At 44.4% G+C, this 15919-nt stretch overlaps 1 protein-coding gene and 1 long non-coding RNA gene across 2 annotated transcripts in view; one reads left to right on the plus strand and one right to left on the minus strand.

Moving 5' to 3' along the window:
• LOC136358081 (uncharacterized) overlaps positions 1 to 15919 on the minus strand; it is an 829601-nt gene that overhangs the window by 431441 nt on the left and 382241 nt on the right. The gene's annotated exons all lie outside the window — the stretch shown is intronic.
• The window catches only part of CRHR2 (corticotropin releasing hormone receptor 2), a 139530-nt gene that overhangs the window by 77326 nt on the left and 46285 nt on the right, over positions 1 to 15919 (plus strand). Inside the window, 1 exon segment of the mRNA XM_066313866.1 lies at positions 3793 to 3899. Coding sequence (XP_066169963.1) covers positions 3793 to 3899 — 107 coding nt within the window.

Genomic DNA, 15919 nt, shown 5'->3' on the forward strand with positions numbered 1-15919 from the left:
ATTCAGCAGCAGCCAAGGAGGTCAGTCACCAGGACCAGCTGGAATCTCAAGTAGTGTCCCCAGTGTTCCTCAGGGGACACAATCTGTATGTGCACAGCTGCTTCTAACCCTTATCTTGGGTGGGTACCCAAATGTTGGTGTCCTCATGTCAGACTGAGTCTTCACCCTCTGAACAAATAGTTGGCTCCTCCTCCAGGCACAGGAACAAGATAGAGAAATAATTCTGATCCAGCTGGCTGTTTGGTGGCACTGTGTGTGACAAATGGAAAGATTCTCCTCAGCCTACAAGCTCCTGTGTTGAAAGAGCCTTCACTGCATCCAACACAAATCTCTGCTCTTCTCAGAAGAAAAGTGAGCATCTCAGGCAGCAAAAGATACATCTTAGCCTCCAAAAAGAGCTATAAATCAGGAACTTGGGTCTTGTGGTCTGTGGCAGACGTACGTGAATTTGCTTCTGCTGATGTTTTGAGGTGGCTTCAAGCTGAGTAGCTGAGTTAGCACCACGCTGGGCTCAGACTAATGTATCCTGCACAGAGCACGGTCACATCAGCCACAGCAGCTCCCAGCTGGCTCAGAACGGGAAAACAGTGAGCTCAGAGTCATCTGGGATGACACAGATACTTCCCAGTTGCTTCTGAAAGTCTGTGGAGAGGTGTCCTTGTGCTGTGCTGGTGCTGAGATCATCCTGGCACCAGGAGGAGATGGGAAGTGGCTGACTGGCAATGGCGTGTGGAGCCTCCCAGGGAGACATGAGCTGTAAACACTGGCAGGGCTGTCACTAAGTTCTGCTAGAGGAAGCAAGATCCTTGTCACATGGCCAGAGAGTGCTGCTATTAGATGGTTATTGATTCAAATCGCTCTCTGAATTGTTCAGGACAGGTGAAGCAGTCACATTGGAGCTGCAGCAAGGGGAAAAGTGCCTTAGACAGAAAGACTCTGTCATTAGCCTGAAGCTTGCCTTAGATGTGCAAAGTGAGTGCAGGTAAAGACATTGTGCTGTCATTCCTCACTTTACCTGCTAGGAGCTGCTGGGAGAAGCCTCTGCCCTGGTGTAACATGATTGTCATGCCTAATGTCATGGAATGGGATTGCAGTGGTGTGACCTGCTGTCAGGGGGTGAAAACATCTCTGGATTCCCCATCCCTGGATTCCCCATCCCTGGAGGTGTTCCAGGTCAGGTTGGACCAGGTCAGGGGCCCTGAACAACCTGGTCTAGTAGCTGGCACTCCTGATCATAGCAGGAATCATCCTTAAGGTCCCTTCTGACCCAAACCATTCCAGGATTCTAGGATCTCCTTCTCTAGCTCATTTCTAATCTAGCAACCCCCTTCCTAAGCCTGGATAGAATTTAAATCTTTGTTTTAGTGAAGCGAAGCATCCTCCTGTGAAAGCAGGAGGATATTGGGTAACATGAGAAGGTTGTTGACATTTTAAATGTATCAGTGTCCAAGAGGGCGAGCCAGAAAAGAGCTGTGCAAGTATTTTACATGAGCTGAGCTTTGGGGAACAAAAACGTGAATTTCTGGGCACGTGCTTTCCAGCCCTGAAGGTGTTGCCTCCCATTCAGCAGAAATGCAGATTGCATGTAGGCTGGTGGAAAGTGATCTTGCCACCCTGTCAACTTGGTTTTCCATAAAGCACCAAGGCAATTCTTGTTTCTATCACATTTGAATTTGCCTTCAGGAAACCTTGTTGGCGTCAGAAGCAGAAAATACGAAAGTTGTGCCTGTTTGTCCTTTAGCATCAGTCAGCATCAGACAGGAGCTTAATAATTTTATTTTTTCCAGCTAATCTTCTCATTGGTTTTGAATCACACCTTCTTAAAACTTGAGTGAAGTTAAAATAGTGGTCAGGAGCCAAAGGAGGGTGAGACTTAAAGAGCAGGAGCCTCTTGCTGGAAAATCACAAGGTTTGCTATCTTCCAGGAGATTCCTAACAGTAATTGAGCAATTCTGAAAAAAGTTCTTAGTCAGATGGGTTTGGGTTTTGATAGTGCTGTGAGAAGCAGTGAGTTGAATTCTATGATCCTTTTGGATCCCTTGAGATGTTCTGTGATCCTCTGGCTCTGTGAATTAAGCAAAGAGAGAGTCAATGAGCCCTGCAGTTTGCCAGGGTGTTGCTGAATAAAACAGCATTGCACAGGTAGGCACCTCTGGTCAAGTGAGTTTTCTTTCCCTGTCAGGTGTCCCCTGGACTGAAGGATAAATAAAACACAGTGTGGAATTTGCATTCCATAGCCTCCTTTTGTTGCTTTTTTTCCTTTTCACCTCCAGGCAATTCAGAAAATGAGCCCGTGGATGGGGAAGTTTATTTTAGGGGATTTTACAATAGACTTAAAAATACTCTGTGTGGTTGAGTTCTGTCCAGAAACAGCACATTACGCTGTGAGCTGAAGATGCAGGCAGGTTTCATCATAAAAATGATTCCAAGAGAGCTCCCTGGCTCTCTGGCAAAGTGCTGGAAGATGCTTATCTTCACAGAACAATGGAACAGATTAACTACAGCTGCTGGTTGTAGTTTCAGCCAAACATTCATTCACTGACAAGTTCCTTTCACTGGAGTGAAATGTTAAGGGAAATTGTTAGGGGGAAAAAATGAAAAAAAAAAAATTAAACCAATTTTTTTTTACAAAATATGGCCATATGTAGGATTTTACTTTCATATTTTTATCACAAGGGAGGAAATGCAAGTGCTTGGTTTTTATGAGCCTTGTTTTTCTGAAGGAAGAACATCCCAACATGGGGAAAGAGCTGCTTAACTTGAAAAGAAATAAATGACAAAACTAATAAATAAATATATTTTTCAGGGGAATTTAGTCTCCCAGTAGCAAACCTCTTTCTAGCCAGCTTCAGTATTTATCTGAATAGTGTCTTTCTATTTCTTCCTAGCTAGGCAAAGAGAGGAGATGCTTCTCCTTTCTTCAAAGCCCACCAATAAAGATGTTTCTGCAAGGTCAAATTTTGGTCACTAAATCCCAAAACTCACTGATTTAAATGGGAGCACCTCTGTACTTTGTTTTGTTTTGTTTTGTTTACAGGATCAAAAACTTATCAACCATCTCCCCCCCATCCTAGGAAACAGACACTAATAGAGGAAATTTCACCATGTATTTGAGTTGCTGTAAAAAAAACCAACAGGATCCCTGGTTTGTCAGATTCTCCCAGAACTGAAGGGACACCACTGGGTTCCAGCTCTTTTAGTCTGCATTGGTTCTGCCCTGGGTTTGAAGGATAAAAAATCAAGATCATTGCCTGCAAGGAATGTCCCTCAGAGGAAAATCTGCCTGTTTGGGAAGGGCTTGTTATTTGTTCTTACTGACATTTTTGTGTGAAAACCAAGCCATTTGAGTAGGAAAATGGCATAACCTGGCTCATTAGGACAGTGCTGTTTCCTAAGAAAATAATGATTTGTAATTTTTGAAACTCTCAGAAGATGTGTCTTTGGTAGGTTTGTTGCCTAAAATGACAAAGGTTTAAAATAAGAAAACCTGAGAAAATGGAGAAAAAAGAAAAAAAAAAGAAAAAGAAAAGGGGGAAATCAGAGACAAAACCACTTTTTTTTTTGCAGATATTTTTAAGAAACTGGACAAATCCCAAACTGAAATGGCACCAAGCCTGTACTTGTGTGCCTGGGCCATGTGTTTGCCTTACACAGAGGCATCAGCCCTGGGACTGTTATGTCATTGTAAAGTTGAGACAATTAATTACTGTTTTCTGAAGTGATGAACTGTTTCCTGAATGCCAGTGCTTGGAGACTGATGCTGATTTAATCCTGTTATCTCTTTGCCTCCAGAGGAAGTATGCGCTCCATTACAAGATCGCTCTCATCATAAACTACCTGGGCCACTGTATTTCAGTGGGGGCCCTTATAGTTGCCTTTATGCTTTTCTTGTGCTTGAGGTGAGTAACGTGTTTGCATGTTTCTAACTCGGTTGGGTGACACTTTCTGGGTTGCTCCAGCCCTCTCGTGACTCTGTCCAGGTCGTGGATGGTCCTGAAAGTGGTTCTTGTGGCTTTTATGTTCTGTGGTTTTGCTGACTAATGTGCTGGATGAGCTCCTCCTGAGTGTAGGGGCTAAAGCCTCTTTGGATTCAGGGAAAGAACTGGATATGATTTATTGATGCAGCAAAAAAAAAAAAAAAAAAAAAAATCAGTGAGCAGTGTTCTTCATTAAGGGAGACTGGGATCTGAGTGTGTCAAGTTGCAAGTTTTGGGGGCAAGTTTTGTTTTCTCACAAGGCAGAACATGGTAATAGCTTGCATTCCCTGACAGCTAAAACCCAGATCTAAACCAAAGGAGACAGAAGGAAGTCTTTCCATTTTGCTTTGGGTTAATTTCGGGTTTTCTTTCCTTCAAGGGCTTAGAAGTTTTCTTAAATAAAAAGGGAACATCATTAGTGGAGCTTAATCCTCAGCAGTGCTCATGAAATGATGAATGCAAATCAAGGAGACTGCACAGAAACTCTTCCGTGATCTGGTCCAGGGTGCAGAAGGGAGTTTGGCAAAAGGAGATGTCAATGAAAGCAGAGTTTAGGCTACAGCGTAGAGGAAGGACAGGAGGAAAGGCAAATTAGTGGATCAGTCATCATATGTGTGTCCACAGCCTGAATCACAGGAATATATTTTCATAGGAGTGGCCTGGTGGGTTAATAATGTGTTATTTCTTGGATTCCATGACTGGCATTTCTGTATAATTCGTGCTGTGTTGTCCAGCAAAGTTCAGCCTGAACTTAAAACCAGCTCCACTGACTGCTGTGCAGTGATAATCCCTAAGAAAAACTTTGTCCTAATAGCAGAGGATAAACTGTGGGTGGAGGACATCCTCCCCCTGCTTAGGATTACAACGGGATGATTGACAGTGACAGAATTTCCTGGAGCAGAGCATCCCTAAAGTCTTAGCTAAATCTTCTGAGCATTCCTAACAAGGCTTTTTCTAATAATAATAGGAATCTCTTCGCACTCCAGCATCTCTAAACAGAATAATCTATGCTAAACCAAAAAAACCCCACACCTTAAAACATTAAATGAGAACTTCTATGATGCATCAATTTAAACTTCCATTTCAAACCCTCTACAGTGCATATAAAACTGATTCCCACAGTGCTTGGAGACTTGAATTAATTTGCACTGAATAAAGAATGCAAATTATTCATTGAAGCAACTATATTCCCTGCTTCTATGCTCAGTCTTTTATAAAGGCTTGAGTAAATAAAAAACAATATAGGTAGGATGGTGTAAACGTATCCAGCTTCAAACACGGAGGTGAATTCTTCTGAATTGTTCTTCTGTTTAAACTTCAAGGTTTAAATTTTGCAGTCAGCTTCAACATTAAAAGCAACAACTGAGTAGTGGCAATTGAATATTTCCCTGTACGTGCTGTGAATTAAGGTCGTCCATCTTTTCAAGCTCACAGGGTGTCAATCAAAAATCCAGTGTGCAGCCAGAGTTAACCAGCATGAGATTCCTCAGGGTCTGTTGATCCACATCCATTTTCCAAAGTTCTGGACATGTTCCAGTGAAGGCAACCCAAATTGATGTTTCATTGCAGGTTGTTGCTACCCAAATTTGGAGTTATGGACACCTTCATCACATTTGCCTCTATAAAGTGCCCCAAGAACACAACAGTTTTGATAATCAGTTTCTAGTATTTGGGGCTTTTTTTTTTTTAATGCTGTTTTAGTTTGGATGGAAGAAAGTATGATGGAATTGGGTGAGAGAATTTAGGTAATTCCTGGCAAAAAAAATACAATCTGATAGCTCCTGATCTTGACCTAAATTAGAAATCTGCCAGTTCCTTATTCCTGCCCCACTCCATCCACCTACCTCACTCCATGAGGCCCTGCTGAGGATGAAAATTGGGGAGACTTCCAGGAAGATTAAAGTTTTACATCTGCTCCCAATTTTTACGTTTCTCCCCCATGACCTGCTCAATTTTCTTTTCTCTGTCAGTGCAGGTGGATCACAAAGGCAGCCCTGTCTCAAGGGGGAGGCTGGAGCACGCCTGCTCTGCTTCTGGCAAGCCTTTGGGATCTCTCACTCTGGGGGTTTTAAGAGCAGGTGAAATATTTGGCTGGCAGGCAGAAGGTGTTGCTGTGGTGTTCAGCTGGTCGGGAGGGTGTTCTGCTTTTGGAAATGAGCTTCACCATCACTGGGGCTGCCCTAGCCCAGTGGGGCTCAGTCCTCCAACTTAGTCCTCAGTTGTGCTGAAATGGGAAGGAACTGGGTCTCGACCCTATTTTTCCAAATTTATCCTGTCACCTTGCACCCAGCTTCATTCTTCCTCAATTCCTCAAGCAGCTTCATCCTTCATTCACATCCTCCACCCTCCATTTAGCAGAAAAGTCCTACTGCCCTGAACACTGAGGGATCACACACGTGTTTTAAGGGGCAGGAATCTCAGATGTAGCAGCAGGTGATGAAATCATCTGCCATTTGTGCCCATGAGACCCCAGCACAAGAGGGAAGGGATGAGAGCTCAGCCAGGGCCCCCTTTTCCTATCAAGACCCATTTTAGCCTTGTCTTCTCCAGTTCTGTCACATCTGAACCTGAGCAATGACAAAGAAGCCAGTAAACATTTCATTTAGCACCTAAATGATAAAAAGTGAAAGGAGAAGGCTTGATTGTTGCTGGCACACTGGCTGAATGCCAGTGAGTCACTGAGGCAGCTCCTGAAGGTCCAAGTCAACATCATTTTTCTCAAGGTCTAAATGTAGGTGGTCCTAAAATTGTGAGAGCCGTGCTGTCTGTACCACGCAAAACCAAACAAACTCACAAAGAAAGAATACACCAAGAAGGAAAAACAATGAAATTGTGCACTGAGTGTGCTGTAGAGGTGGATTGATCTCCAGTGCAGGCACTGGAGAGATTTGCTCAGGGCACTTCACTTGGTGTTGTGGAATTGACCTGCTGGGATTCTCACAGTCTCTCTGTTCTCTTTAATAGTCAAGGTTTGCTCCCTCCCTCAGGTGCACACAGGCAGCTCCCACTGACTCAGCCTCATCATCCCACTGAATCACAACCTTGCACTGCTGAAGCAGAAACTTTCCAAAGGAGGAACCCTGCTATCAGCAATACCAATCAAGCTGAAGAAAAAGAAAATAATAATAATCATCATAATAAAATTGAAAGGATTAAAATACCGCTTTTGAATCACATTTTTCCTTTGCTGTTGCTGATAATGCAGAAACCCAAATTGCTTTGTCCTGGATTTTCCCTCCTCACTGTGCTTTTAGAGCATCCTCTGAGGTAGAATAATAGTCCTCTGTAAAACTCCTGATCTGTTATTAAACAACGTGCTGGCAGTGGTCAGCAGTGACCTGGGCGGATTCCATCAGAAGAAGCTTTATTTGTGCAGTGGTTATCAGAGAAGAAGTAGGGGAAGAAAGGTATTTGTTCTGGGAAGCAACCACGTCCCTGCTGAGTTTCAAATCCAATAAAGGATGGTGCTGACAGGAAGACAGGCTGGAGATTAAAAATGACATGTCCTTGCTGGATAAAGGCAGCTCTAAAAACAACCAAACCCACAAACATTGTCATAACATCTTTTGTTACTACTATGGTGGCAGTGAAAGCAAACTGAGGTTTTGAGGGAAATTCTGCTTTCCTGTTGCCTGTAAATTTAGCTCTTTCTTTTTCCCCAGTAAAGCATCTGATATGTTTGGAGTTTTTGGTGGGTTTTTTTGTTGGTTTTTTTTTTTTTTTTCCCCTCATAGGCCTGGGGTATCATCCTCATTCTTTCTTATGATTACATACAGATTTCCTAAATCCCAAATATTATTTCTCCCCAAAAGACTGGAACAGTTTTATCCTACAACAATATAGTCACTCCTACAACAATATAGTAACTTTTTTTTTTTTTTCCCTCCCCAAACCACCTCCTACACCTCCTATGTACTTTCCTTTATCCTCTCCTGTTCCAGGCTCCTTTGGACTACCCTGTTACTCTTCAGTCTGGTGCAGGATTAGCAGGATTGCTGCTGCAGGCCTCTGCAGTTTGTAAGAATGGAAGAGTTTGATTAAATGATTTGTAGAAGCCTGTCAGGAGAAATGCAGAGCAGATTTCATAGAGCAAAGTGATGTGACACCTCTCAGAACCTGCAGACTGAGGATATCTCAGGTGGGGAGGAGATCTGCACAGTTTGTTCTGGTTTGCATTTAAAAGGATGAGGTTTCTGATGTGATTAGAGCAGAGCACATCTAAGGCACAATCCTTTCTTGTTGTGGAGCAAGAGGAAAGAGCCCAGTTCCAGGTCAGGACATCACCTAACAGAGTCAGTGCTCCATGTCCCTTCCTCATCTCCTGCCTTCCCACCCAGCCTAGTTCAGTCTGTTCCAGCTGCCACTTCAATAGGAGAGCCTTCATTAATGATTCAGGCTAGTGGCAAATTTAAACTTCACCATAACTCCTGGGGTGGGTGCAGTGGCTGTGGGTTTGAGCACAGCTCTGCCCCACCCTGTGACAGTCCACAGTAAAGTCCACAGAGAAAGGCAGGAATGAAAATCACAGAACTCTGTAAAAAGGGACAAACCCAATGAGGAAGATATCTTTAAGTACAGAACATCTGAAGTGCCTCTATTGCCTGAGTCTCTGTGAAGAGCCTCATCTGATGAACTCAGATGAAGGCCAGAAACACTTTTGCTATTGATTAACCCCAGGCCATTGCCTTGGCTTCTCACTGCTTTTACTCGCTCCCTCTTCATCTCACATCTGTAGGACTTGTTCTTTACACTCTTTGTGTAGAGCCTACCCCACACAAAACAAAACCCCAGACAGCAGGGCCCTCATGAGCTCCTGGAATAATACCAGTAATTAAAAGCATGCCCAGAGAGCTCTGTTCTTAAAATGTGAATGGTTTCACAAGCTGCATCTGAAATCGTGGTATTGTCACCTAGCACAGTGAAGGCCACTGAGGAGTGTTGTTGCTGCCTATAAAAACATCACCATTGGATAAACACTGGAAGCTGAAGAGCTGCTTATGATCAAGGACAGTGTCAGTGCAAGAAAAAAAGGGTATAGGTGCTCTACAGGCAGATTTGTGAGTGGATATGACTGGATGATTTCCAGCCCGTGGAGCTGAGGGGTCCCAGAGCAGTGTGGTAGAGGAAAAAAATTAAGTTGGAATCAAACTCGAGTATCAGGAATTTATGAAATGCTTTTGCCCAGTTCCTTTCTTGACCTGAGGTTTGGAGGCCACTTCCTATCCTGTGCAAGGAATATGTTACTGCTGGTGTGTTTCTGCTGCTGCCAAGAGTTTGACTCTGAGTTTTTGGAGATGGACATGAACTTTTTTAAATTCTGATTATAGAACTACTCTTACAAGATCTAGATGTATGTTGACTGACAAGCTAAAACTTGTCTGTGTTCTGCTTCTGATGATGATGGAGTAGTTTTGGGAACAGTGGAGAAAACATTGCAACTTTTCCAAGATTTCAGAAAGGAAGAAAGCAAAGTTGGGTCTTTGCAGTTTATATATGAATCATGCTCAGGAGTGCAATTTGATTTAATAAAAAAAAAAAAAAAAAAAAAAACAAACAAAAAACACATCCTGAGTCATCTCTGGGAAGGAAAATCAGAGAATATGTTTTCAAGATGATGTTTAGAGTTGTGAACTGCAGATGCACCTGCAGCTGTTCAAGTGCTTAAATGGTTCAATTTCAGTTTTCACCCATGGAATTGCACACGTAGGTCCTTCACTGACTCCACTGTAGTTGTTCAGAACTCTGGAACCTTCTCTTCTGCCTAATTAAAAGATCATTTAGGTGCTGGAGCATGTCCAGAGGAGGGAACAGAGCTGGGGAAGGCTCTGGAGCAGCTAAGGGAGCTGGGAAAGGGGCTCAGCCTGGAGAAAAGGAGGCTCAGGGGGGACCTTGTGGCTCTGCACAACTCCCTGACAGGAGGGGACAGCTGGGGGGGTCAGGCTCTCTTCCCAGGGAACAGGGACAGCAGGAGAGGAAACAGCCTCAGGCTGGTCCAGGGGTAGTTTAGGTTGGATATTAGGGAAAATTTCTTCACTGAAAGAGTGGTCAGGCATTGGCACAGGCTGCCCAGGACAGTGGTGGTGTCACCATCCCTGTAAATGCTCAAAAAATTTGAATGTGGCTCTTGGGGACAGGGTTTAGTGGTGCTGGGTCAATGGTCAGACTTGATGATCTTGGAGGTCTTTTCCAACCGGAACAATTCCATGGTCCTGTGAATTCTGCTGCTTCACATTGCTCTGTCAGCTAAAACATGAGAGAGGGGAGAGGTGGATGTTTCTGTCACCCCTCAATGGCCATGGACACCCCTGGCAGCCTCTGGGTTGCCTCTGCCTGTTATGGGAACAGCAACTTCCCTGGGGATGTGCCCAGGCTCAGCCACTGGACACATTTCCTAGTGAGCACCATCAGAATGAGGAATTTAGACCAAGCGAAGGAATGATTATTTGGGAGGTTTCCAATCTTCCCTGAATTCCTGGCCAAATGCTCCAAAATAATTAAGGATTTCACATCATGTCTTGGTGTAAATGAGGCCAAGGAGAGTGTGAACTGCAGCATCAGCAGCTCAGACTTTCCTCCTTGGTTTATCACCACGGGATCTGCAAATGTAGATAATGTAATAAACTTTGCTAATTGTGTAATTGTATTAAAAGCTTAAAAAAAAAAACCAAAAAAACAAACATAACCTTTGAATTCTCTAGCTGATCATTTAAATTAATTTGGTTTCAGATTTTGTTGTTGTTATTGTTGTTGTTGTTGTTGGGGTTTTTTTTTGTATAATCCCATAAGGGAATTATGAATGAGGACATGCTGTGCACTCTTTTTTCCCAAACTGTGGCTGTAAGCCAGATCAACTATGAGCTCTCACTGTCTGCCTTCTGAAGTCCTGTCTCTGATTTGTGCAATCCCATTGCAGTGGTCAATCTCCATGGAAAACATTCATTTTTCCACAGTGTGGACTGATAACTATAACCTGTGTCAGAAAACCTGAGTTGCAAGATGTTTTCTGCTCAAAAAAGATACTTTGCAGCCCTGTTTTCTCTTTGTTCAAAAACTACTGGCATCTGACCACCATTTAGCAGAGCAAATGAGAGCAGAGTCCTAAATCCTTTTCTTCAGCCACAGTCACATGCTGCACTAAATGAAGTTCATCTGTTTATCATTCTTGTGAAAATTGGGAATTTTCTCCAGTGGATCACTTAATGGCCCAGTCAAGGTTGGAGTTGTGTTCTTGGAGTTTGCAGGGCTTCAGTTGTCCCTTATTTAAGCAGTGAGCAGAGCCAGTCTGGGGCTGCCCAGCCTGTTGTGTGTTGTGCTGGCTGCATCCTCCCCAGCCCTGGAACAGCAGTGCTGAAAAGCCTTTGTGTCTAAAGCAGGCAGGATGCCCCATGTCCTGCCATTAAAAACTGGCTTGAAGGCAGGAGAGTGAAGGTTTGGAAAAGACAAATCCACACACTTGCGCAGTGGGTTTATTTTTAGGATCTCCACGCATCTTAAAATACTTATGGAAGCTGCTGCTTCTCTTCACCTGAGCATTTCGCTCCTGTCCTCCTGATAAAGCTGTCACTTCCCTCCAGCTCCCATTCTTCCTTTGCTTTTCCCTTTTCCTGTGGGAATATTTACATTCCCCCAGGTAACTGCCACCAAGAAGCTGATTTTCCCTGCCAGCCTCTCCAGCTGCTGTTCCCATCTGGAAGCATTAGGGGTTCCAGAATATGTGCCCTGACTGAGCACACAGGGGAAACCATGGGGACCTCAGGGGACCCCTCCATGTGGGTGAAAGCAAACAGGCCCTGACAGGCACAGAGCCTGGGAAGTAACTTGCTGTGAGGTATCCTTCCCACTCCGTGCCTTTTAGGGGTTGTACATGTGCTCTGCCTGCCCTAGAAAAGACTAAAGAGGGGAAATGATTTTTTAAGTATTGTCGATGATTCTCCTTCTGGCATGTTCCAGTCATGGAATGGGAAGGGCTCCAGCAAAGTGCACTCCTATTTCTCCTATCAACTGTTTCCAGAGAGACTTAGGGACAGCAGTCTTAATTGAACATCATTATTAATGGAATACTACATGAATTAATAGAAGGTTTCCAAGCTTCCTTAATAAAGTGCTCATTTGCAATTATTTCTATGCAGATGATTCAACTAATTCAGCGAGCTTTCAACCACTCTGGCACATTATTATGATTGTTAATGCTAATTGTTTGTCTCATGCTTTGAATCAGAAAATAGTGGCTCTGTTCATCCCAGAGGAAAAATACCACTGTATGGATAGAGTTAGGAAAAAACCCAATAAGTCAACAGAAAGCTACTTTGAGTTTTACCAGGGCTATTTATAGATGTCCATTTCTGAAATCAGTGAGGCCACCTTTACAGAAAGAGTTGATGTGATTTTCTTTCTGCCTTTCCAGATCTCACAATTTTGCAAGTCAAAAGAATGGGGTTTCTATTTCTTTGCTTTCTCTGTCGAATCACACAATTAAGGTGGAAATAATTAGCAGGATGTCCTCTCTCTACCAACAATCAGAAGCTCTTTCTGCCCACCTCTGACCCAGGCTGTAGTCAGAATGGAGAATTGGAGAATTTGGCTTTTTTTCCCCCCTTTGCTGCTGTTTTCCTTCATGGAAGCCCAGCTCTGACACCCTGCACATGAGGCACAGGATGCTGCTGGCAGGAAACTGAGTCAGGGAACAACATGGCCTGTTCTCAGATCAAATAAAGGGGTTGTTGTCGTGTGCAGTTTCTCACAATACACCTGGCTCCTGATTTACTAATTTAAAAGGCCAAGGAAAAGCATGTTGGCTTTCACCATAATGGCTTCTTTGTGTCCAACCTGCTGCAAGACTGGGCCGAATGCTCTGTGTGTGTGGTGAGAGGGAGGCTCATCCCAGATCCCAGATAATCTCATCTGATTTGGCCAGCACAGCCACAGACAGGCTCTGGGACTCTGGATTCACTGGAATACACCCATCCTCCTATAGACCCCTGGAGATCCATTGAGGTTGGAGTAGACCTCTAACCATTGACTCCAACCATTACCCCAGCACTGCCAGGTCCACCACTAAAGCCCTGTCCCCACGTGCCACATCAAAATGTTCCTTGAACACTTCCAGGGATGGTGACTCCAGCAGTGCCCTGGGCAGGCTGCTCCTATGCCTGCTCACCCTTTCGGCAAAGAAATTTTTCCTAATGGCAAATTAAACCTTCCCTTGTGCACCTTGAGGCTGTTTCCTCTGCTCCTGTCCCTGGTTGTCTGGGAGCAGAGCCAGACCCTCACCTGGCTGCACCCTCCTGTCAGGGAGTTCTAGAGAGTGAGAAGGTCCTCCCTGAGCCTCCTTTTCTGCAGACTAAACACCCCCAGTCCTCAGCTGCTCCTCATGAGACCTGTGCTCTAGATTCTTCCCCAGCTTTGTTTCCCTTGTCTGCACAAGCTCTGCTACTTTTGTCCCCAAATTCCTGCAAATGTAAAACCAGGCACTTCATAACTCAGAGTGTGCTGTCACTTGCTACATTCCTCTACCCAAAACTTCACATCACCAACCTTTGAAACGGGTTTGGTGTCATGTAGACCAACCCATGATGGAAAAACCCACAAAATTCTCCTGGTGACACCATGCTCGAAGCCAGGTATTGATGATCTGCTGGCCCTTCCTCTTCCTTCCTTCATTCTCTCCAACTGGAAGGACAGAGGAGAACAATATTTGTGGTTTTTATACCTTAATCAGTTGTCTGGGTCATGAAGACATAAAACACAAGAGTATGAGGATATGAAAACATGAGGGTGTGAGGACACCTCTGCTCAAACCCACAGCAGGACTCCTGTGCATCAGGCCCTCGTGAAAACTGCTGCCCTTTCAGGAGGAGGTGTCTGGTTATTCAGCATGGAAAGCACTGGTTCTTAGGAAATCATGAGGAACCAATGAACCCTTTCATTTACAAAGCCAAGATGCCTCCAGTGGCGATATCTTCTCTCTCCATGCCAGAAATTGTCTGTCCTTTTCTCTTGTCTGGGAAATCCTTTTCCTTCTTGCCTGCTCCTTCACTCAGAGTGACACATGCCCCTTGCTTGTGCCTGTCTGACCTTGCTGAATTTCAGGGGGATATTTCCTGCCCAAAAGCTGCTGTCAGGCACAGCTAGAAGTGAAATTGCTGCATGAACTGTTCAACTGCGGGATGCAGCACCAAGCACTCCTCCCACAGCCCATGGATGAGCAGTTTCTTGCTGTTCAGACCCAGGCTTTTTCTGTTCCTTCACCTTGCACTCCCCAAAGGACAGGAGGGGGTAGATTTGTGAAGAAATACCTCCTCATCCAGCCCTTGGGAGTGGGCAGACAAGCAGAGAAGAGGAGCCCACACAGATGAAGGTGTTCTACTGTGAATAACAGGTTATGAGCTCTTCAATTCATCATGTCAGTGGAGTAATCCATGGTCTGACCCTATAGAAATGCACACCCCCAGCAGGTGTTTCCGAATAGGGAAAGTTTCAGTTTACCTCCAGACATTTTAGGAAGTTTACCTCAATTTTTCCATACTCTCCTGTCTGTGATTGGCTCAGGGCCAAGAGAGAAGCATCCATTGAACCTTATCATTGTTCTTCAAATCCTCCCTCTCCTTATGGGCAGCAAACCGAATTGTCCCTCCTAAAACATTCAGTATTTAGGAAGGAGCACTAAAGTGAGAGGCTTTTTGGAGTGTCTTAGCAGGATGTCAGAGGTTTCTGGGACACCTCTGTGGGGCTCTTCATTTGTTTTCTGTAACATTTGTTATTTTTCTTTATTAAGACTTTCTCTTTACAAAACACCTCTGAAGAGCAGTCTCGCTGATTAATTTTAGCCCCTTCTCTGCGAAGGCTGGACCCTCAGGGATTGATACATTTACACCTGATTCATTACACTCTGACTGTGTGCTAACCTGTATCATGACCCCAGAGAACATAAACCACAAGTTCAGTGACTCCTGGGAGGAGTTGGGGCCACCAGCAAGGTCATTTAATGCATTTAAATGCAGTCTCTGCATCAGGAGTATCTTCTGACTGCAGGGAGCAAGCAGGTAAGAGCAAGGAACACCTTGCAGTTCAACTCCCCTGTTTCCAGTGTTCTTTCTCAAATTAATTTTTACTGATCCCCACAGGGACTGAGTCCCAGCCTAAACTGCACATTGGTCTGAGTGAACATGAAGTTCTTATGTCTTTATGTTCTGATCTCAGTCTTTAAGTCTGTGGTGGGTGAATTCCTGCAGCTTCTCTCTTTATTCCATCCATCCTCGGACCCACGCACCAGGGAAGAATTAGCAGAAGAGTCCAGCCAAACCTTTGACCAGTGATTTTTGTCTGAAAAGGATCAGAGTAGGAAGGAAATACAGGAAATATTAATTCCTCTTCAGTAAAAGCCTGTAGCCTCAGTCTGTGGCATCTTGTGATGTGCCAGCCTTCAGGATCTCTGGGGTGATTTGTGCTGCTGCTCCTGCACCATTCAGCACACAGCAAGGCTTGTAAAACAAGTGGAAATGGCAGAAGTGATGTTACCTGACATGAAGATGAATAGGAAACCTTCTATCATCGTATCTTTGGGCTGAGGAACTCAGAATGGCTCTGTAAGTGACAATTCCTTCCCAGCAGTGCTGTAATTGTGTCTGAAGCAGCAATTCAGCACCCAGTCTCCTCAGCTCCCATTTCTCCCCTCTCCCCCATGACTCTTTCCCTCTTGGGAGGCAGCTCTCTGTGCTCTCTTCATGATCTCTTCATTTTCTTCATGTTGCCACCGCCACCACCCCCAGATTGTATCTCCCCTCCTTTATTGTATATCCCCCTCCTGAGGTAAGAACAACCCCAAATTTCGGAGCTTCTGGATTTTGAGGGGATTCATTCATGCCAACCCCTGTGCCTCCAGAAAAACTCAATTCACCAACTTGTAACACAGCTTAACGTGTTTTAAACTCCCCCTCCTGCCA

The sequence above is a fragment of the Sylvia atricapilla genome, chromosome 1, assembly GCF_009819655.1.
Source record: "Sylvia atricapilla isolate bSylAtr1 chromosome 1, bSylAtr1.pri, whole genome shotgun sequence".
Classification (NCBI taxonomy): Eukaryota; Metazoa; Chordata; class Aves; order Passeriformes; family Sylviidae; genus Sylvia; species Sylvia atricapilla.